The sequence below is a fragment of the Podarcis muralis genome, chromosome 3, assembly GCF_964188315.1.
Source record: "Podarcis muralis chromosome 3, rPodMur119.hap1.1, whole genome shotgun sequence".
In the NCBI taxonomy this organism is placed as follows: domain Eukaryota; kingdom Metazoa; phylum Chordata; class Lepidosauria; order Squamata; family Lacertidae; genus Podarcis; species Podarcis muralis.
The window spans coordinates 82,948,492-82,972,782 of record NC_135657.1 but is presented as its reverse complement, the minus strand read 5'-3'; the positions used below and the strand labels follow the sequence as shown (position 1 = coordinate 82,972,782).

General features: G+C 42.3%; 1 protein-coding gene across 13 annotated transcripts in view; it reads right to left on the bottom strand.

The window, feature by feature from the left end:
- COL12A1 (collagen type XII alpha 1 chain) overlaps nt 1–24,291 on the bottom strand; it is a 111,483-nt gene that overhangs the window by 80,485 nt on the left and 6,707 nt on the right. For 9 of the 13 annotated variants that reach the window (XM_028722784.2, XM_028722782.2, XM_028722783.2 and 6 more), the window contains exons 2-13: nt 21,044–21,148; nt 12,593–12,709; nt 11,390–11,533; nt 10,713–10,769; nt 10,032–10,295; nt 8,845–9,009; nt 8,341–8,514; nt 7,939–8,229; nt 6,276–6,878; nt 5,251–5,526; nt 3,947–4,219; nt 2,923–3,195 (exon numbers count right to left, since the gene is read on the bottom strand). In XM_028722784.2, coding sequence (XP_028578617.2) covers nt 2,923–3,195; nt 3,947–4,219; nt 5,251–5,526; nt 6,276–6,878; nt 7,939–8,229; nt 8,341–8,514; nt 8,845–9,009; nt 10,032–10,295; nt 10,713–10,769; nt 11,390–11,533; nt 12,593–12,709; nt 21,044–21,113 — 2,707 coding nt within the window. In that variant the 5' untranslated portion in view covers nt 21,114–21,148. The remainder of the gene's footprint in view (nt 1–2,922; nt 3,196–3,946; nt 4,220–5,250; nt 5,527–6,275; nt 6,879–7,938; nt 8,230–8,340; nt 8,515–8,844; nt 9,010–10,031; nt 10,296–10,712; nt 10,770–11,389; nt 11,534–12,592; nt 12,710–21,043; nt 21,149–24,291) is intronic. The other 4 variants (XM_077926217.1, XM_028722792.2, XM_077926216.1 and 1 more) reach the window with 1 other exon arrangement.

Sequence of the window (24,291 nt, the reverse complement as noted above, 5' to 3'; positions counted from 1 at the left end):
TTCCTCTCCCTGGTTGGGGGGGGGGGGCATGTGGAAGCATCTGTAGGGGAGTGTCTGCATAGCACTTCACCCCATAAAATGGGATTGTAAAAAACAGCCATTCATAAGCAGTGCATAGTTAAACTATGGAATTCACCCCAGAAGAAGTAGTGATAGCCACCAACTGGGGTGCTTTTAAAGGAAGATTAGGCAAATTCTTGGAGGATAAGGCTATGAACAGCTGCTAGCTATGATGGGTATGTTCTACCTCCATTGTGGAAGCAGAACTGCTTGCTAGGAAACACAAGTAGGGAGAGAGCTGTTGCACTCAGGTTCTGCTTGTGGGCTTCCTGTATACATATGGTTGGCCATTATTAAAGGAGGAGGATAGGTTACATGGGCCTTTGGCTTGATGCAGCATGTAACGCTGTATGTAAAGAATTGCATAATCTTTACTATGTAAATGGCCACACCCCTGTGCAAGATAGTGAGAACCCAAGAACTTCAGAAGAGGAGCCAGCTGCCTGCCGTTGCCTGCTTCCCAGTGGGATGCCTGAACTATTCTTCTCTCCTGGCAGGATTGAAGCCCTTGGGTCATCTAGCTGGGTTGATGACATAAAAGCCAGGCTGCAGTGGGGGCAGGCACACCATTGGCAGGGGTGAAACCAGCAGGGGGGTTAACCACAAAGGGAAATTTCCTGTTGCCTTGGCAGGCGATTCTGCTGAAGCATTGGCGGATCTGTATAATGGAGAAATGACCAGGGCGGTGGACACAATCGCTCCTTAGCACCCCCTCTCATGGGGTGGAGTCAAACCAGCCCCTTAGTTCTCTAGGGAGCTGGTAACAATGAAACATTTGAGGCAGTGACTACAGCGAAGTTGGCGGAAAACTCAGGATGGGTACGACCAGGGCTTTTTTAGAGCTGGAACTCAATTCTGGCCCCTCTCAGGTGGGCACCATTGCCATTCTATGAGAATAAGGGAAGTGTTCATGGTGAGTTCCGGCACCTCTTTTTCTAGAAAAATAGCACTGGATACGACGAAGACAAGCTAGAGCCTCTTCGAAGACCTACTCTGCGGCACTGTGAGCAGTATATATACCCTCCAGAGCATATTTGGAAAAGGCATAGGGCATGCATAGTGGGAGGAGGGGTGGAAACCCCATTTTGCAAATGTGTGTGCATTTATGTAAGTATTATTTGGTTGGAGAAGTGCATCACAAAATTTGGACAAGCGTGAATTTCGAAGGATGGATGCGTTTTGGTTTTCCTGTTGTTTCAGAATGTGTGAATTTGATAGATTTATCTCTAAATGCAAACTGAATCAAATTTCTCCTCCATCCTTAGTGGGGATACAAAGAGAGATAGGATATTGCTCATGATTTCTGATGGAATAAAAAATAATAATTGTATAAATACAGTGGTACCTCAGGTTACAGCTGCTTCAGGTTAAAGACTCCGCTAACCCAGAAAAAGTATCTCGGGTTAAGAACTTTGCTTCAGGATGAGAGCAGAAATCACGCCACGGTGGTGCGGCAGCAGTGGGAGGCCACATTTGCAAAAGTGGTACCTCAGGTTAAGAACAGTTTCAGGTTAAGAACAGACCTCCAGAACAAATTAAGTTCTTAACCCAAGGTACCCCTGTAGCCTGGAAAATGTCTGGGATCACTATGGGATAGTACCGTAATAAACCACTTCTCTTTGCACACCAGGCTATATCCTTCACAAGCAGAAACATTTCATTCTGAAAGGGAACTGCAAACAAAGCCTCCCTCTTGCTAGCATAGGATCACGGAGGAAAAGGTTCTAACTCACTTAACCAATCTATGGCACACTTCTGATTTGAAAAGCTCCATATGTTTTGTTTTGCTTTTAAAATTTCGACATGATTGATGTGCCCATGCACTACCTTGACATTGCACATATCATTAGCAATGAAAATATTATCACTGAGAACTCACATCCTGTATAATGTGATTCATTATCATTTTATTTCTGACACCTTACTAACAAAAACAAAAACCCACACAGATTCAGAGTACCACTGCAAAGCTGTGCTGGCAAACAGTGGAAGCAAAGAGAAATAAAGTTGTCCATTATGTTGTACAATGACAAGCAGAGCCACACACCCTGATCCACAAACACCCCACTGTGGGGTAAGCATGGCAATATAAACATAGGAAACTGCCTTTATGTCTTAGCATGGTTTCATCTGGCCCAATCTTGTACACTTTGCCTGGCAGCCCTCTACCAGGTTAATCCATTTCTCCTCCAGGTCTTTTAGGGGACATATGCATACAACAGCCAGGGGAGATGAAGGGGACCTTATACATCTAAAACACACTCTGTTTTTTAGCTATGGCCCCTTCCCCCAACTGTGCCCCTGCTTTTCCCCAGAAACATAGCCTTGCCTTGGAAACAGACCCAGGACCAATTCACAATCAGTGGAAGAATCATATATCCAGACAGTGAAATGCTAAGAATGTGTCCAATATCAGTACAGTCGTACCTTGGATGTCAAACAAAATCTGTTCTATAAGTCCATTTGACTTCCAAAATGTTCGGAAACCAAAGCACAGCTTTTGATTGGCTGCAGGAAGTTCCTGCAGCCAATCGGAAGCCACGGAAGCCCCATCAGACATTCAGGTCCCAACAAACGTTCGCAAACCGAAACACTCACTTCCGGGTTTGTGGAGTTCAGGAGCCAAAACGTCTGAGTACCAAGGGGTTCAGGATCCAAGGTGTCTTTCAGTCATATGTCTAAATTAATGCTTATACAAAGAAAGGCTGCAGAGAAACAACTGAAAATGACTATGGCAAAAAAATAAAAATAAAATCCTAGGTCTCCACATGTCATAATCCAAGAGGGATATCTGTTCACAAGTATATCTGCCGTACCAACTACCAGCATCAGCAGCAAGGTATGTGATTCAGCTGTTTTTACCTTCAAGAGTGACTCCTTGTCCAGGGAGAGCATCGCCTGCTCCAGATGCATACAACGCAGCCACAGACAAATCGTATCTTGTTCCTGGCTCCAGGTCTCTGAGAACTGTACTGGTGGTAGTTCCGCTCACGGTCACTTCCTTAGTTTCACCTCCTGTTGCTGGAGTATACGTCACAAAGTATCCCTGTACTTTGCCAGGTGCTGGACTCCAAGATAATCTCAACGAGGATGTCGTAGCATCAGAAACCTTCAAGTCTCTTGGTCTTCCCAAAACTGCACAATTAAAAAAAGAAGAACATTAGAAACAGACAAAGAACTTCCTTGCAATAATAATTAGCTATCTTTAAGGTCTCCTGTGAAATATCTGTGATGTAAACTATTAATCACAACTAACATTTAGGAAAGCAATCAATCGACACAGGGTAGCATTTAAATATGGCAGCCAAGTCAGGACAACAACCTCCTGAAGCAGCCTGATAATGCAAGGTGTCACTTTTTAGCTGAGTGGAAGCAGAGCAATGTGTGCATTTTTGACAGGAGTGAAATGCAAATGAAACTGAATGAAATCTGAGAGATGGGGGGAAATGTGGCTCATACAGCTAGACAGGGATGGGGAACCTGTGGCCCTCCAGATGTTCACAACTCCCATCAGCCCCAGAAAGCATGGTCCACGTCAGAGATCATGGGAGTTGGGAGTCCAAACAAACCTGGAGGACTACAGATTCCCCACCCCTGCCCTAGACAAAGAACATAGTCGGTTGAGGCTTTGCTGCCGTGGTAAGAATTGCTAGACACACTCTTTTTCAATGCAGGGGGGTCAGCTTCAACCCACTTCACACACTGAAGTTTTAAATACAATGGTCTAATATATACCAAGTGCCAAAACACCCTGAATCACAGAGATACATGCACAAGGGAGCCAGCTGGGTTTATTATTGCTTCCTATCATATTTAAATGTCACAGCAACTCTTCTGCTGTTGAGTTTTGTGTGGAGTCCCAAAAACCATTACATTGATGGCTTACCTTCCTCAGTTTTTCCATGTCCATTGAGTGGCTTTCCAGCCCCAGACTGGTACTCAGCAGTAACAGAGACTTCATATCTTGTATCTGGTTTCAGATTCTGTAGTGTCGTTGCTCTTTCATTTGCTGGGACTGTCACTTGTCTTCTCTCACCACCAGCGACTGGCCTGTAAGCAAGCCTGTATCTGAGAACACTGCCTGGAGCAGGTGACCACCCAACCTTGAAACTATCCGTTGTCTCATCTGTTACTCTTAAGTTTCTTGGTGATCCCCTGACTATAAAAGAAATATAAAATATAAAAGCACAAATGAAATGGTTTTAACTGGTTGTTTTTATTGTTTTTCATAAAATTTTATCTGTCTTGGTTTTTATGATTTTTTACTTATATTTTATTGCTATTTTGTTGAATTGCATCTGGTTAGATTTAATATTTATACCCTGCTTTCCTATTAAAATAATGCTCAAAGCAGATTACACAATACAAAGCAACAAAAATGTAACACACAACATTTTTTATATTAGCTGCTTTGAACACCAGTGGAAAGGTAGGGTCCAAATTTTACCAATAAATTTAATTTTAAATCAGTTTATCTCATTGGGTGATGGGGGAATAGAACTATATTAAGTTATGCCTTTCAACCAGAACTGGGATCCAGAGGACTCTGCACATACTGTTCCTCGACATCATTTGAGATTCCACCCAAAAAATAGCACAATAAAACCACTACTTTCTACATCAATAGTATTATCAAATAGTATTATCAATATGTAGGAGGAATGAGAAAGAAAGGGCATTGGCAGGAAAGTGGGATTTCCCATAAATATGAAATTTAATCCATTTGAAGTGCTGAAAAATCAGCTTCAATATGGAGTTATCCGTCTTTGTTCTACCACCTCAGGAACGCCAAATTGGTTTGTGATACAGGACTTTCCAAATAAGAAAGATACAATGTATAGCCTCTCTCTAGAAAACACAGGGAAGTGGACCCAAGAAACTCAAATGACCAAAGGGTTTTAATGTATCTGTTAGATTAGTAAATACACCTTGCAGCCTTGTACCTTTTCTCATTTACCTATGGTAAATCTCTTGGTATGTTCCTCATATACAGTTCTGCCTTAGACAGCTGTTATCTGAACACAATACATACTGAGTCATATTCAACCATGGCTACTTGGTGTGTGCCAAAGCCTAGAGCTAATTTTGGTGGGGAAGGGGCAGCAAACACATCTCTATGGTAACACATACATAGGGCCCCTATCTTGGTTTTCAGGAAGGAGAATTGATGCAGAACAATAGGAACAATACCTTCTAAAGTTGTTTCTTCCCCATTCAAAGGAGGTCCATCGCCATCTTCATATTCTGCAATCACACTGACGGTGTATGTGGTTTGTGGTAGTAAATTGGTAAGAACTGTACTAGTAAGCGGAGCTGGTACAGAAACAAAGTATTCATCTTCGCCAATAGCCACCTTGTACTTGACAAGGTAAGATAAAACACCAGGTCCTGCTGGAGACCAGCTCGTTTTGAAGCTGTTAGATGTCACTTCTGAAAACTTCAGATCCCTTGCTCCCAAGTGAATTGCTGAAAAAAAGCACATAGTGAACAAATGAAGGCTTTAGAAAATCTCTTTTCAATTTCCAGTAAGGTGTATAAACACAATTGGTTGCTATATATACAGAAACATCTTGATTTAACAGGCTGTTACAGAGGAACCTGTGGCCTCCATATGTTTCTGGATAATCACTCCCATTATTCCTCTTAATTGGCCGTGACAGGTGTGGCTGATGGAAACTACAGCCAAACACTTAGAAACCCACAGGTGCCCCACTCCTAGCCTAAAAGCCTACTGGGGGAGGGGGCAGAGCTGGGGAGAGGATAAAGCTATCATTGGCTAGCCATGAGGGCTATGCTTTGCATCCACAGCTGGAGGCTATAATGCTAAGAGTATGGAGTGATGTGCTATGCATAAGGGGAGTGTGATTGTTGAGTTGGGTGTGTGTGGTTTTGTGTACATTGTTAATTATCACGATTGCATTATAGCGGGCACTTCTGCAATATACATGGGATTCTCTAATGATATTTTGATGCTGTATTTTTACTTTTTTGCATGATTTCCTTTAATGGTTCTTATTTTACTTACTAGCATTGTTTTGAGATATTTATCATTGCATAATTATGTTTCACTAAATTAGTAGTATCAGTGTCTAGTTCAGAATTAGTACTGTGTTTTCTATATTCAGTTTTAGAGTTTTCTGTTTAAACTTGCATACCATTTCATATCTCATCAACCAATATTAAATTAAAAATTCTGCACAGCAAGAGCGACTCACCTTTCTTCCTAATTGCCTCAAGTTCCTGTTCAATTCGTAAGCAGATAGCCCGTGTAAGCTCAAACGATATCCTTTGAAAAGCGTCAAAATCTTCCACTGTGTACACATGGGTTTCTGTAGGCTCTGAAGCAATTGCTTCCAACTCTGATCGTACTGCATCTTTAACACCAACTGCAAATATTTCTACATCTGAATTTCTTAGTCTGTCAGCAGGATCTTTAAAGGCATCTGACGATTTCCCATCAGTAATAAGAATCATGACCCTTGGGACATTTGGTCTTGCACCTCTGCTTTGAACAAAGACTTTCTCCCTTACAAAGGTCATTGCTTTGCCTGTGTTTGTAGATCCACCTCTGTAGGGGAAGGTGTTAATAGCATGAAGTACATCTTCAATTCTAGTGTATCTGTTCAAAGTGAATTCTGTATGAGGATCCCTGCTGTACTGAACAAGGCTGATTTGGACTTTGGCTGGCGAAACATCAAAGCTTTTAACCAGCACTTCCAAAAATGCTCTTACTTTAACAAAATTGGCGATGCCAATACTGTAGGAGCCATCAACCAGAAGCACAATATCAGCTTTTATATCCACGCCTTCTGAGCACTCTGTGTAAAGGAAAGGGGGAGGGGGGAGAACACTTAGTATTTTTATATATATTTAGCACTTCAGAGTGTTCAAAGCATTACATATCACCTTCATGAATTATTCCTATATTTCAGGGGTAGTGATGAGGCAGAGAGACAGCAGCTTGTCTCTTGTGTTCACAGGGGTGGCAAGATTTGAAGAGAGATTCACATTCTCTTAGCTACTATGCTAACTACATGAGCTCCGATATCACCGACTAAATAGGCAGTCATACAGCTTTGGGGGGGGGTGTACACTTTGGGGTAGAGATTCCTGGTATGAATAATAGTCTAGTACATAGGCTTTATTTCCCATGCCATTTCTGCAACAAATTAGATGATGGCAAACAGAAGTTAGATTTCTAATATTCCATGGTGGGGAAGCCGAGAGGCTGAAATGGTCCAGGATCTGCTAAATCCCAAGCCAGCACCACTGCCATCAGTTGACAGCATCAGGCCCAACCATATCCTATTAGGCATTGAGAGCCAGTGTGGTGTTGTGGTTAAGAGCGATAGACTCGCAATCTGGGGAACCGGGTTCGCATCTCCGCTCCTCCACATGCAGCTGCTGGGTGAACTTGGGCCAGTCACACTTCTTTGAAGTCTCTCAGCCCCACTCACCTCACAGAGTGTTTGTTGTGGGGGAGGAAGGGAAAGGAGAATGTTAGCCGCTTTGAGACTCCTTCAGGTAGTGATAAAGCGGGATATCAAACTCTCTCTCTCTCTCTCTCTCTCTGATATCATGTAAAATATGTACGCAGCAGTAAGTCCTATTGTTGAGTGGAACTTATGCTTAGGTAAGTATGTATAGGATATGAACATTTGTCCTCCATTTATTTCTCTCTGTGCATTTTAGATAAATTAATAGAAGCCCATTTTTTTGCCTTGCAACATCAGTCCCCAAAGCTTTTCTAAAATACAGTTAAAAAGAAAAATATGAAATTATATTTTATGTCTTTTACATCAGCTATCTTTTCCCAAGAATGCTTTGTTTTTATGCAATTCAAACACAATTCTGCAATCTTAGTAGCCAATAACTTACCCACTTGAACTTTTACTGCCTGAGTTTTTTCCATAATAGTCACTGCCTCACTGGGAGTCAGTCCTTTCATTGCATACACATTGATTTGGTATTCAGTGTCTGGTGAAAGGTCTTTTACATTAAAAGCAGTAGTCTGAGGTCCTACGCTCAATGAATGTTGCTTGGCACCAGCTATCATTGGAATGAGGTCCACCTTGTAGCCAGTTATTTCACTAGGAGATGGATGCCAAGTGATTCTAATGGATCTTGATGAGACTTGCGTAGCTACCAGGTTTGAGGCAGGCTCTATAGCTGAAAAAAATAAAAACAAAGATCCAGTTGGGTCTCAAGAACAAGGAGATGAAATGCTTGATTATGTACACAAGTAGTCTAGTTCTTGTGAAACTTTAAAATGTCCCTTACCTTCTTCTCCACTGACCAGTTCACCCAATTGTTCATCAACACCTGAGCACACCTGCGAGATTATTTCATTCTGTATATTCACAATGCCATCAAAGTTGGCCACATTAAAAACATGAGTCAGTGAGGGCTGAGAGGCAATTAACTTCAGCTCTTTGGCGACCGCAGCTTTGATTCCTTCAAAAGAAGAAAGTAACAATATGTGAATATGTTTGCCAGTGATACACCAATGCTCCAGATAGCATTTTACCTACCCAGGCCCCAACATCACCAGCTAATGTTGAGTGTCTCCCACAATATGAGATTCAGAGGACCTTTTCAGCAGAGAACCCCACTCCTGGTTGTGGGACAACCTCCCTAGAGAGCTTCACATAGTGACTTCTTTTATATCCTTTAATTGGCAGGCATACATTTTTCCAAACTATTCCCCAGGTCTTTTAACACAATTTTAATATAATTCCATAATATTTGTACTAATACTTTAATTGTTGCAGAAATCTGACATACCCAAAGAAAACACTTCAACTCCTATGCCCTGAAGTTCTCTTGCAGGGATTTCTACTTCATCTTGAGATTTTCCGTCGGTTATGACGATTGCCACTTTAGGAAAGCCTTTTCTTGCTCCAGCAGATTCAATGAATGTATTCTTAATCAGATATTCTATTGCTTCTCCTGAAATTTGGGAAATGGGTTGTGATTTAAAAATCCACAGATGTTCCAAGTTTAGATGAAATTCAAAATTTGTAAAATCAAGAAGGCAGCACAATCAATGAAGAAAAATTATAAGCTCTTGAAACTCATCCATGTTTTCAGCTCTGTGTCCAGCCCAAAATGACAAGGCAAATTGAGTTGATTCTGATGAGGTTTTCATATGTCCACATCGGATTGCACCATTAATGATGCATCTCGAGCGGGATCAGACTCCCTAAAGCTCTGTGACACCGCATTTTGCTGTAAAATTAAAGCAACCACTGCATTTGCTTTAAAAAACTGACTAGGGAAACACCCTGAATGTGGAGGAAGTGTAGAGTGCAGTGCATGGGTAGAGAGGTCACGGGATATTTTCATGTTGAAGGGCAAGTCCTGGTTTTAATCAAAGTGATTATTTCTTCAGGGCACTCAAACCACAATAATTTGGGGGAGGAGTGTTAGCATCCTTTCTGTTTTCTAACAAAATTTAAAATAAACACTGCAATAAAATTGTTTTCATTCTTCTGTTTTTCTACACTCACACAAGTGATTTCTATTTTACCCACCTACCAAATGATAATGGGAGAACCACTGCAGCTATCATTATGATAATTCTCAGGTTTCATCCCCTCAGAAGGGGGAACTATGCCTACCAACTGTCTCTAATTCTGGCAGAAAAAAAGAAAAAATGTAGTTTTTAAAATAACAAAATATATTTTAAGGGTTCCCTGCATACAAAAAACCCTGGTTGGGTCTGCCTATCGCTTGGCAGATCTATTGCCTGCAATTTTCATCCATCAGTTTCTAGATTCCTCTTATAGTCAATTGGAGGGAATGTGAGCTTCAGATTTAACAGAACTAATTTGGACCCAAATAACAAGTCAAATCAGAAAAACAATGAGAGCATCCAAAACAGATCAGGTTGCTTTCCAACATTACTGATACAAGGTGAATTTTGAGAATGGTGCACATCCCTGATTACTATAATATTTAAAAGTCCATACCTGTCATTGTATTGCCTCCTTTGTATGGTATTCCTTTTATTGCCTCAATGAGATCTCTCTTTTTGAAATACTGATTTAAGTTGAACTCAGTCCTTGTATCAGAGCTGTACTGAACTATTCCAACTCTTGTCTTATCTTCTCCAATATCAAAGGCCGACACAAGGGTAACGATGAAATCCAAGATGTATTTAAAGTTATTTCTGCCCACACTCCAAGAGCCATCCACAAGAAAAACTAGATCTGTAACAGCACTGAGGGAACACCCTGAAATATAATTTTATCAAAATTAATGACCATTGCCATACACCCACACAAGTAATGTAGCATAAGTAATGCACTACAAAGAAATATGAGACAATTTTCATTGACTCCTGCACCACCTCCCACACTGACTAGAAGGGATAGATTTTCAGAGGAAGAATCCACATATTTCCTCTCCTTCCACAAGCAGGAGATTCCATAAGTGAAACTCCACCCACAGGATCTCTGGATCCAACCTATAATATGTATAAAGCCCCTTACTATACAGGCAATATATGACTAAAAATAAATTGTTTGTTGGCACTTCACAGTTAGAATCAGATTCTTGTTCATTTACAGCAGGCATCCCCAAACTCGGCCCTCCAGTGATTAAAATCCTAATGTGATTTTAAGTGATTTTAAGTGGGCAAAGCCACTTACTTTGTAACTGAACTTCTTCGATTTTCTTTTCTGTTGTTACTAAACCACCTGTTTGAACTGGAACAACAAAATAACATAGGATTAAGAAGTATCCCATATCACTGATAAACTGTCAGAATCTAAGGATGTGCTGGGAGAGTATGTAAATATGGCCAAAACATTTGGGCTTCTCCAGTGATTCACATCCCATTATTCTCCTTCAAATTCAGAACAGATGGGGGCACATTTACTACAAAAGTCAACATGTGGAGAAAGCCTAGCAAAGTCATAGCAAGGGTGGGCTCAGCCAACATACTGATAACCCCATTTATCTGATAACCTCATTGCAAGTGACAGTTTTCTTGCATGCCTTCAGGTTTTTGAAATATTATTATGGAGGCGGGGGGGAATGATGGATTCTTCAGGTGAATGTTGCTCATTACATGACAGAAGCATATGGAGACAGGAAACTGTGCCCAAATAATACCAGGGTCATAGAACCATAGAACTGTAGAGCTGGAAGGACTCAAGGGTCATCAAGTCTAACTCCTTGCAATGCAGGTATCTCAGCTAAAGCATTGATGACAGATGGCCATCCAACCTCTGCTTAAAAAGCTCCAAGGAAGGAGAGTCCACTACCTCCCGAGGGAGACCTTTGTGACGCTCTGGATAAATCTAAATCAATAATGCGAACTTACTTGTAAGTTGTCCAGAGACAGATATGCTCTCTTCTCTGTCATCATATGAACTTATCGTTACAATGTATTCAGTATCAGGTGTAAGGTCTGTTAATAAAGTTTGGGTAGCGCTATGTGCTAGGGTAAATTCTCTAGTAGGTCCATCTGCAACACAATATATGTAGAACAATAAACACGTCATAGTTGCAAAGTTTCATTCAAAACAATACAAGAGAGCTTTTACCTATTTAACAATGAAAGAAATGTAGAAACTTCACGGTCACTTCTTTTCCTGAAATAGGTATAGTAGCATGTCCATAGTACAGTGGCCCAGCAGAAAGTGGCTGAATTGCACTGATATCAGAGTGTGGCCATAGAGGCAAAGCTGCCATGGCCCTTCTGCCTACTACCCAGCTACTCTAATGGCAGTTACCCCTGCCACGTTCCATCACATTCAGCAGGGTTTCCCAAACTGGGGACTGGCGCTGCCACGGTGGGAACATGATCAGGAGGAGGCCTTGCCCAGCGCCTCACAGCTTCAATAGCTGCTGCTCCCCTTTTCTCATGCTTAGGAGGAGCCTGCCTTTGATGCTGCACTTGTCTAGGTGATTTCGCTAGTGGGGGCTTAGGCTTGTGCTAAGGAATGTGGGTGGCGCTGTGGGTTAAACCACAGAGCCTAGGACTTGCCGATCAGAAGGTCAGCAGTTCGAATCCCCGTGACGGGGTGAGCTCCCATTGCTCGGTCCCTGCTCCTAGCAGTTCGAAAGCACGTCAAAGTGCAAGTAGATCAATAGGTACTGCTCCAGCGGGAAGGTAAAGGCGTTTCCGTGTGCTGCTCTGGTTCGCCAGAAGCGGCTTAGTCATGCTGGCCACATGACCCGGAAGCTGTACGCTGGCTCCCTTGGCCAATAAAGCAAGATGAGCGCCACAACCCCAGAGTCAGTCACAACTGGACCTAATGGTCAGGGGTCCCTTTACCTTTAAAGAATATTAAGAGGGCAGATGACGCCTCTGCCCTCTAGAATTAGTGCACCTGCCAGGAAACCATTCTGAACATGATTACCAGGCATCATTTAGGACAAATTACAGCTGTCCCTGGTATGTATTTTCATATTGTATTTGGACATACCCCCCCCCAAAAAAAAAATCAGCTAGGAAAAATGAATGAAATAGAGCAAGACTGCATTATTTGAGGTTTCAGCTTATTAGAACGCCAAAACTTACCAGCTTCAGGTGTCACTGTTATCCTGTAACCTTCTATTGCATCAGATGGTCTTGTCCATGACATTTGAACAGTATGTTCATCTATAATTTTAAAATTCAAGTCTGACGGCGGATTAACTGCAAAAGATTTACACCAAGCAAGAGTGTGTTTAAATGTTGAACAAATGAACATTTTGTTAAATTTTTAAAAAATGTATGTTAAGCAAAGCTTGCTAAGATATGTCTTTGCATAAATTTGTTTCCAACACATATAAGGATATGCTGTTGGCAAAGGGAGGATACAAGGTGATGGAATATGACAAAACACATCAAAGAGAATACACATTACAGAGGACAGCACAGAACATTTGTTTCTTGAATTGCCAAGTCATTCAAGAATGGCCAGCAAAATCAAGCACAATAGAAAACACATTTGGATACATGTACAATGAGTTCACAGATAATAACCACATATGCAAACATTTCACATAACAATTAAAAGAATGTTTTTAACATGCTGGGTGCAATTCGTAGAAGCATGCCAAATCACAACCTGCTTACAACACCATGAGATCACTTGACATTAACACAATAATCCCTTTCAATAAGACATCAAAGAATTTATCGGTCTTTTTAAAAATGGTCTCTGCACATTTGAAACTTTTTTTATAAAATAAAAGCTTGGCAGAGAAAAAGAGAAATATGTATTTTGGAATGTGGTAAAGATTTGAGCGGTTCAGAGCTCAATTTATACCATACACATATATATATGCATATATTTGTTCTTGGAGTTTAACCCCTCAGTTCCAAAAAGCTGCCCAAGTGGCTTATCTTGACTCTGCTTATACATAAAATTGGGAATGAAGGGGTTAACAAATTAGAAATTATTACCTATCACATTTGAACTATTATGTATAACTTTTTTAAAAAAACCACACATTTTCTGTTTACACCACCTTTGCTATACTATTCCTGAGGTGTAAACTTTTTGTTTATCTTTTATCATGTCCCCTTTGCAGCAGGTGTATCCATACTAAAGAATGGCATTTTAACACAAAATGCCAGTATGGCGTTTACACAACAATGGTTAATTATGGAAAGACAACATCAAGGTATATTTATAGACATTTATTTACAGAATGTATGGGGGGGGGGGACAAGGAAAAGGTCATCAGTGATCCAAACGAATGACTGCAAATAAATTTGTGGGAGCTAATGAGACGATGAACGGAACAGTACAGAAAGGAATAGTTTACATACGCTATCTTGCAGCATCATGCATGTATGTATATGAAAAGTCAATTTTTTTATTTTGGTTTAGCTTCCCACAATGGACGGAAGCTTCCATGTACAAGGATCATTACACAAAGACGTTTCATAGTAATATTTTATAATGATATTCTCGTGGTTAAACTGTTCATGCTGAGTCATGCAGGATTTTACTGATTCACTGTCAGTGCATGGTAGGCGTTCTATAAATAACTATTTAAACAAGTCTAACAAAGGCAGATGAAATTCAGCTGTGCTTTCCTTTAATACCTCAGATTGTTTGGCAAGCATTGTGAATGAGCCATATCTTGTGGTTTTCTTGGAAGATGTCCATTTTTACTTAATTTGGCCTTTTTAAATTATAAAAAAAAACCCAACTTACTGAAAAGTGGGCCTCTGAGCAATCAATGACAAAATGTTAACTACTTCCAGGGAGATAATTCACTCATCGCCTATGACACTGCAGTTCCATTGACCACAGAAGCACTTCATCGGTGTGCATTCCAAATGATTCACAGCTTTAAAAATGCATAACAAAATTTCATACAATTATATGTGGGGGAGCTTGAGGTCTTGAATAAATAGTGAATGTTTTTTAACATATGGTCATTTCCAATGAAAATGGGATAATATGGCTTTGTGCTGTTGCTGTAGTAGATATAGTAGTAACTAGAATACATGTTATTTTTCCTATTGTCCATACACAGGCAGTGAGATTAGAATATTAATCTGCATGTACAATTGACTCTTCATTCTGTTTAAGCCAGTCACACTTCTGCAGTCAAAACTTAAAGCATACATTTATATACTGTACCAAAGTCATGCAATAGATGTTAATAGTAGGATGCGCAACAATTTAAAGAATACCATTATAAAATATTGTTTCCATAGCAATGGCTCAGGACAAATTTAATGCAAAGGCAGAGACAACTGACCTGAGCATGCTCTTTTTTAAATAATCAGTACATGGGAAAAAAATAGCACCACCAACCTTGAAGGTAAATTGACCTGAAGCAGCAGAGGTCTTAGGCTGTAACTGCTGAGGGACAGCAGCAGCCCACCTTGATGATATCCAAATGACCGGATTCCAGATAAACTGAAAAAACTAACTGTGGGGAAAAGTCTTTAACATTTCAAAAGACTGCAATTTGCTTTGTGAAAACTCAGATGTGGCACTTGGCATATATATATATATATATAGTGTGAACATCACTTTTAACTCTCATATGAGATCATCTGTTTGTAGCAAATTCAACGGCGCAGTTATTATTTACTTCCATAGGAGTATGGATCATACATGAGTTTATTCCGAACTTGATCATACATGAGTTTATTTCAAAGAAATTCAAAGCTAAATAACCAAGCTCAGTAAGGCTTACTTGCAAGTGAAGTGCGATGGGATTGCAATCTATACTTCTGCTAGATTTGGACAAAGGGCACACTTTAAAAAATAGAATTACTTCTCAATGAATGTGTCAATGAATCTAGAACCTATCGGCTTCTCACAAAAAGGCAGGCTTGCAGCCTCTGGCTAGGATCCAAAGTACCATGCAACTATTTCTGTGCAACTAAAAGATCTTCTATTTCTCAAACAGCATTCCCCTATGCATCATACCTAGCCACTTTTGAAACAGAGTGGTGTTTCTAAAGCAGTTTCTGATGTGGCATAGGTAGTCTGCTTCTGTTTCTCAGAAGCCCACTAGACATGCACAAGCCCTTCATCATGCATAAAGTGATTGGTTGGATCCAAACCTGTCTTTTAACTTCACTACTATGGATGACTGAGGAAATCAGACTTCAAAATGGCGAAAGCAAGTAATATACTAATAAAATGTAGTATTCTATGAGCCAATTTAATTACTTTTTTATTACGTTGTGAAGAGTCTTCTGAGTCCTTCCTGACTGTGTGATTGTTTCTAGTCAAATAGCTGTACCAGTGTATAAAATACTCTGAAAAAGGAGCCCACAATGCAATCCTGCACGTGTCTACTCTGAAATAAGTCCCACAGAAATCAAGGAAACTTATTCCCAGGTTCAGTTCTCTCACAAATTATTCTATACCACTGAAAGTATTGTGGTAAAGCCAAGAACAGGGCTATGATTTATATTGTTTTCCGCATATTTCTCTCACTAAAATAAACATAAGCAATAGGTAGTCATTATATTGATCAAGTTCACACAACTGTTAGCATTGTAAACATACGCTGACTAGTTAAGATGAGGAACACAAGCCCTTCATGAGGTTGTCTATCTCTCACATTGGTTTGGGTATCAAATGCAATAAAAATTAATCAAAAGACAGCATTTTTACAGGTGACACTATCTGGCTACTCCCTGTGAATATCTAACGAGATAGGAAAGCAATATTTAAAAGAAGGCTAGACTCAAGCTACCAAGCCATGACAGAAATGTATAGTGGACTATGCCCATGCAGTGTGTGTGTGTGTGTGTGTGTGTGTGTGTGTGTTTTTATTTAATATTTAAGGAATAAGGAAGAGGTAATTTGCTATATAGCTGCTAAGTAGTTGCATACTGGCTTACTTCTTAACATGGCCCCAGTAACGCAATGGGTCCTTGCCTCTAGCTGTTAATCAGAAAGTTGGTGGTTCGAGACCACACAGGGACACCTATAGGCAGTATTCCTGCACTGTGGGGGGTGGGACTAAATGACCATTGGGGGGGTCCCTTCCAACACTGCAATGCTATAATTCCCCCAGCAGGTGAGTTGCTGCTACTTACCAGGAGGAAGAGGGGAAGGCATCAAGAAAGTTAATGGACTATCTTGGTGGTTCAGCCAGCGCCATCTGCCCTTCCCCAACGTCACCACCATCTTGCCCCACCCCCACCCCAGGTAAGCAGCAGCAACTCACCTGCTGGGAAGTCAGGTAAGTGCCTCCACCTTCTGGTTCTATACTCCACATGATCAGAGCTCTAAATCAAATAGGAAACAACCTACACATGAAGAGCACAGCTTTAGACATGCTCCCCTAAAGCATAGACAGCTGGGGAGGTGGGGGGGGGAGGGCCAGCAGTCAGAGACCCACTCATGGAGCCTTACCTTAAATTTATCACCTCTCTGAAAGTCTGTTCAGTGCCTGAGCTGTGACAAGTCATATTTCAGGTGAAAACTGACATGGTGGAATACTCCCCCCATGGAGGAAAAAAGAATATTCCAATATACAGAAACCAAACCCTGGCAGAGACGCCCCACTGATAATCATCAGATTTGAGGGGGATAACGGCACCTATTGTTGCCCTACTGTCCCAAATTAGGAAGAAGAGAGCTCAGAAAAAGTTGCTTCCTACTTCTTATGCTTCCCCTCCCCCCTGTGTGTGGCTTTCAGAGGGAGAGAGTGGTGTTATTAGCTGATGTTCTAATGCTAGATGAGTATCCCAGTCTGCAGGTCCTAGTGTGCACCAAAAGGCACAGAACTGCATAGAAGGGTATCGTCATGCTCACCTGAATGCTCACCTGAAAGGGGTTGGTTCTGTATTGGGGTTAGAAAGAACTGTAATTCTAGAATGAGGGGTGAGGGTGCTGAAAACATTTCAAAATTAATTGCTGCCTTGTAGAAACAAGTAAACCAGTCTAGATTTAGCTGGGAGGGTTTACACCTTTTTAACAAATCACAGCGTTTTGGGCTTCTAGGAGATACATCTAAAACAGCAAGCTTCTTTCAGTTTTATACCCATTTAACAGACACGGACCCTCCCCACCAAGAATTACAGTTTCTAGGGTTCCTTTGGGGGAAAGAACTGCTTTAAAACCAGTCTGTGGCAGGGCAAAAAACCCAATGTCTGTGTTGTTTTATGAGATACCAATATTTTGGTTTTGTTGCAACCTATAATAAAACCAGGAGCCAGCTAGAAGCTGAAAAGCAGTAATCATTTCAGATCTGCATGCAAAAAAAAAATCAAACCACCTACACTGGACTAGTCTCAATGACTTCTGTGATCAGTGATTTGGGAATTGTGGCCTTAGGTTAGAACCAACCATAAGTACAAGTCAGACATTTGAGGTCATGTATGGATTGGAATGTTGGTTTGGATTTCGACACATTCAGTTAAACCACATCTTATCCTTCAACACAGATTTCCAAAGGCTCCCAAGCAACTTGAACGAGATAGATAAATGTTACCCTCATACATACTTGATGCATATCCCATCAGAGCAGCACACACTACTCCCAAGTTGCACGCATTCAGTTTGTACTTTTGCATGCTGTGACAGCATCATGGTGCTATGTTCGCAAGAAGTCCTTTACTTTGTGTCTTCGGCTGTAGCCAGGATAATGTTATGGAGCTGAAGTCTCCAGCAGGACCTCCCGCAACAGATCCAATGGGGAAGTGGCACAGCACGACTGCCACCCTCCTCCATGGAATATTAAGAAAGAATGGAGCACGCAAAAGGTCTGAAATCTGCTCCAGTGTATCAAAGGCATATCTTGAAACACATCCACAATGAGAGGCCACATGTGCCCCTCACCAGGATTTGTAAACATATTGCCTAAATGCAGTTTACCCTAAGTCTTTTCTTAACCTAATGAATTTTTTTCTTTAAACACTATTTATGGGCACTGCCAGGATAAATATGCTGCACATAGATTGCTAGAGGCTGCATCCTGGTACTTCATAGCATAAGCACACAGAAGAAAAGGATAGGTCCAGGCCCCAGGGTGTATGCGGGGGGCGGAATCTAATAGTAGGGAGAAAACAGAAGCAGCAGAGTTTTGGATAGTGGTGATGGCACCGAGATGTGACAAGGCAAGGCTAGAGAGAAGGGTGCAGTTGTCAACAAGAGAGGTGACCAAAGTTTAAGCAGACTTGAAGCTTCCAAAACTGGATGCAGCAAATTACAATCTGTACAGAATAAGATCCTGGAAAAGTCCCATCCGCACAAATCCACAGTGCTGGCACTATTAGCTACTACCTCCCTCTGGATGCAGCAGCAACAGTACAGTACATAGGGGTTTTCCCCCTCAGCTGTGCAGATTAAGAACAGATATGCAAAAATTCTCATATATGTGTAAGAATCAAGAGGGTCCATTCAAGTTACCCGATTACATTTCTACTCTTGTATGAAAATTTATGAGCATTCAGTGCTGCTCAGTACAATGCTAATTGTGTGGTTAACAAATCTCAAGGAAGAGCTTTGAGTGGAAGAATGTGATGGATGAGTGCATGGATAAAGGAGGGAGAGGTTTTCTTTGCTCTTTTTCTATTTCCCCAGCCAGCAATAGTTTGCTGTGCACATGTTTGATCTGAATATCCCCTCCTTCACAGCAGCAAAGCATGGGGGAAGGGCTTTCCCTCCTCTCCTCTCCTCTCCTCTCCTCTCCTCTCCTCTGGGCCAAAGGTGGGGAAACTGTTACCTTCCAGCTGTTGTTGGATTACAACTCCCATCATCTTTGACCATTGGCCATGTAGCTTGGGCTGTTGGGAGTTGGAAATCCAGCAATATCTGAAGGGCTCTAAGTTCCCTATCCCAGCTCTTCACCACTGGTGTTGCCACTGAAGAAGAAGAATAATAATAATCTGAGAGGTTGAAAGGAGAGAAGGGAAAACCCTTCACCTATTTAAAGTATGTTATGTGTGATGTTATGTGTGATGGCAGCATGGGGATGAGGAACCTATTGCACTCCAGATGTTGCTGGACTTCCACCATATGGAGAGCCAGAGGTTAGTCGCACCCCCGGGACAGTGGATATGCCAGGGGTCATTCAGCACTGCTTGAGATGAGAAAGGGAAATCCCAGGTTAGAGATTTCCTTCCTCCCTTATGAGCACACATTCTAAACCAGGACTGAGAACTCTGAGGCTCTGGCATGAAGATTCCAAGTTACTAAACACTTACTGTGAGGACCACAACCAGCCTTGTCCTTAGCCTCAAAGGAGCCACTTGCCTCAGGTGGCAGTGTGAGAGAGACATCAGAACGACATGCACACCCCCTCCCTCATATGCCCAAGGCCCTCCTGGGCCACCAGAATGAGTGTGACTATTTGCATGCTTTCTGAGTTCCTGGCACAAGCAGCCGCCTGGCCAGGCGCTTTGGCATGACCTCAAGAGCCTTGGGATCAATTCTCTGCAGCACCTGCAGCAAACAGCCATTACCGGCACTGGGGAACAATAGTCCAGAGTTTCCCAAACTTGGGTCTCCAGCTGTTTTTGGATTACAATTCCCATCATCCCTAACCACTGGTCCTGCTGGCTAGGGATGACAGGCGTTGGGTCACCCAGTGGCGTAGCGTGGGTTGTCAGCACCCGGGGCAAGGCAAGTAATTTGCGCCCCCTAACCCGTGGATTTGCGCCCCCTAACCCGTGGATTTGCACCCCCTAACCCGTGGATTTGCACCCCCTAACCCTAACCCCCAGATGTTGCGCCCGGTGCGGCCGGCCCCCCCTGCACCCCCCACGCTACGCCACTGGGGTCACCAGCTGTTGATGGACTGACTACAAGTTTGGAAAAACCTGAAATAGCTTTATCCCAGGGAGCAAACCAGCTTTGAGGTGCTTTGCTGAAAGCCGGTCTCCTCTGTGTGAGAAAGAATGGCAGGAACGTCATGTTAATTCTAGGGATCCGGTTATTGCTCCCTACACAGGAGCAAGTGCGGTGCCCCAAATGTTTGATTCATTAGGAAAGACTTCCCACCTTCCTCACCCATCTACCCCACCCCCATTTCAGACAAAGATGCACAGGTAGCCAGATTCTGTTGGAGTATTTTATTTTATAAAGGGTTTGTTTTTTAAGAAAAGAAAGGGGGGAAACTGTGCATGTGTCTATTATGTATTCACAGTACAAAGCAAAGCAATTAAGCATCAGGAGGGCGTGTGCGAACGCTCCAGGGTTTCTCTGGCTTATTAAGGAGACGGTTCAAGTTTGTACAGGTGTCCTTCTCCCGGGAGGGAGGGAAAGAGGAAAGGAGGCCACGGGAGGGCAGAGGCCAGCTTCTGGTTGCAAGGAGACATCCAGTGTGGACAGCACACTGGGAAGACAACAAAGAAGAGGAAGGAGAGTGGAGCTACTCAGCTGGAGTTGCTCTCTGGAAGTAAACAAACCACAGAAAGGAAGGAAAGGGACGGAGGGAGGGAGAGAGAGAGGGGAAAGGGGGTTTGGTGAAGCACTCACACTTAGAGAGAAATTGTTTCCTTCTTTAATTCTGCACCATCACTTTTTTCCAAGGAATAAAGGAAGGGATGACTTACCTTCAGCCTCTGTCACACAGAGGAGAAGAGCACACAGGGCAGCAACTGCTGCAGGAAGCCTCGTCTTCATTGCTGTCGGTTTGGATCACAACCACATGAATGAATCTATTGGAAGAAAAAGAAGGAAGAGAATCAGCACACATTTCTTTCAGTCGTTTAAATGGATGAAGAGAAGAAATCACATAGCAGCAGAAGGGAAGCTGCTGAGCACTGAGCAGCTAGTATACACCTCTGCTCCCTCTTAGCTCTTTTTTTTAGCCCAGTGTTATACATAAGATATGGATCACATCTCTATTTGAAAGTGCTTTAATGATCAGATGGGGTTTTCCCTCTGCTTCATGCACACTGCCACCATACATACTATGTTCCCTTTAAATATCCATAATGCCTTGCCAGCTAGAGCCAAACTAGAAGATATATTAGCTATGTATCCATGTCCATAAGTGCAGCAAATTTTCACTAGAACTGGGGGCAGGGGAAACAATCCAAGATGGCTATGTATGCCTTTGAATACCAGCTCTGGGAATCACTATTGAGGAGAGTGCTGTTGCCCTCGGGTCCTCCATCTTCCTATAGACATCTGGTTGGCCACTGTGAAAACAAGACGTTGGACTAGAAGGGCCTTTGGCATGATGTAGCAGGGCTCTGGGGGGAGTAGGTAGCCCCTCTATCCCCAAGCTTCACTTCCCATCTAGATTAGGATGCCATATCTTCAATTTGCATTGGCAGTGGGGTGGGGTGGGGTGGGGTGGGGAAAATTCCTGTCCTTCCAATTTGCTTGTTCATCCCATCTGATCTGCTACTGGCAGTGCAAAACCATCATCCATGTCAATTTCACACAGTCTTTTGTAAAAATAAGTATTTGAAGTGACCAGAAAGTGGCAGAAGGGAGAAGATCTGCTGAAAGTTACACGAATTGGTTTCCAGCTATGCAGTGATGGATTTAGGGGAGCACGACTGGTTTGGGGAGCCTCAGGGGAGCCTCAGTAGCACTGCAGTGGATGCTCCAGGGGACCCCAGAACGATTATTTAGAATGTAGTGAGAAGAGAAAGGACACTGAATTCTGGTGTCACACAGGGTGCCGCTGAAATTTGAGTTCCCAAAGTGTGCCACTGAGCTACGTGATGAATGATTAATAGATAAACTCCTGGACAGATCAGAGGCCAGCAATGTATGGCTCAAGGGCCAGATTTCATGCAGGTGGGGAGAGCCAGGAAGGAGAGGAGGAGGGAAATATGGAGTGAAGCTGAAACAGACTGAGGAAAGAAAGTCTTCTTTAAGTAGTAAGTTCAGGCTTTTTGGCAAGAGCAACCTGTCCCTCCCTGGCAGCCTTGTAAGTGGTAGGAAGATGGAGAGACAGAGAGAGAAGGAGAAGGAATGAGACAAAAAGGAGAGAAAGGTAGGCCCCACCCAGTTTTGGCTCTGGCCATGCCCACTTCTGGTTTTTCCCACCACAACCCCAAGCCTCCTGACAAATTATCTCCAGAGAAATGTAGCCCTTGGCAGGAAGAGGTTCTGTAGCCCTCAGTGTTGAGAAGGACAGGCATCCTTTAGGGAGTGGTATAGGAGGGCTGGAGCATATCCTTAGGAGGCAAGGGAGTCTGAAAGCAGGATTTGGTGCTTGTTTGTTTTTCCTTTTCCATTCCACTTCCCTTCTCTTTCAAAAGCTTTGCCCACTAGAATGGTTGGAGGGTAATTCATTCTTAGGGAGGCAGAAGTGTGTGGGCAAAAATGTCTAGCTCATAAAATGCAACGCCTGTTAAAAGAAGTGACCAAAGAGGCTATTAAATGGAAGACACATCCTCCCAAGCATACACAACTTCTGTTGTTTTTTTTAAAGAAGTGCTTTGCAACTGAAACCAATATCCCAGAAAAACTGGCATGCAACTTCCTGGCATGGTCATCTATCGATTTTCTAAAAAACAGACACGAGGGCATTTAAAGAAGCATTTTTTGCCCTTCACACATGCACACCAACAACAGGAGAGATAACCGAAAGCACTTCAACTGGCATGCATGAAATCCGTGGTCTTAGAAGTGGTGGGGGATTCCATCTGCATCCTCCTTCCTACCCCTGACCCAGAGCAAATGCAGAGGCCAGCCGTGAGTTCCAGCAACTGCTAACTCAGAAGTTTCTTCTCTCTCCCAGCCTTCCCCTTCACTGGCTCCAATTCAGCTGGGGATTTTATTTGGCTCCTTTTTCGTAACTGTTGAAGCACTTAAGGGTGACTTTAGAAGTCTAGGGTAATTTGGAAACTGCAGTAAAAACACTCTGCCTGCAAATATGCAGCTCCTTGATCCTGTCCCCCTCGCCTGCCTGCAATAAGGTCTGAAACAAATTATACACAAGGGGATGTAACATACCAATGAAACCCAACGCCTAGGTCTAGCACCCCTCTGACGCAGCAGCTTGATCGGGGGTTTTTTGTTCACACAGATGCAGAGAAAGGAAGAGAACTCTAAAAAACACAGGATGGAGGTGAGCAACAGAAGATGTATTTGGTCTAGAAATATGCAGTTGGCTGCAAATCTGCAAACCACTTAACTCTACTTATTCCTTTGAACAGTTCTGAAAGAACTCATTAACTAGCCCTACTTATTGTTAACGGAGCATTCTGTGTGTATTCCAAGCAAGCAAGAGAAATGTGCGGAATTCAGCAAAGGGCGTGGAATTCAGAAGCTTTACAAATCTCAGATTTCACTTTTAACCAAAAGAAAAAAGTGGTTGGCGGGGTGTTGTTTTGGCTGAGAACACAGACGCAAAACTGTGGGTCCCGTGGTCTGATAAAATCTCCTGAGGAGAAGGGAGAGAAAGCCTTAAGAGGATGTCTAGTAGCCAAGGTACACTGCATTGCTCTTCCCTGCATCCAGCAAAACATATTTTCAAAGTAAGAAAATCTATGCAAATATTACATTTGTGTAATTTATACCGGTTGCAGAACTCAGAATTTTGCACTGAGGCAGAACACACTGTATACTAAGAAGGGTTTTTTTTTGGGGGGGGGGTATGGGGGAGTTAAGTGATGCTTTTCCTTGTCAATACTTGATTTATCGATCTATTGTAGGCTGGGTGGCACCCGCAACACATTTACCACATTATAAATGTTTAAAAGCAACAGTAAAATATATATTTTAGCATCAAGGAGATTTTTGTATTTCCTCTCTGGAAAAAAGCTATATGGGTGGTTTTTTTAAAAATCTACTTGCTTAAGAGCTGGGAGATTGGAAGATCCAGCACAGACTCTAA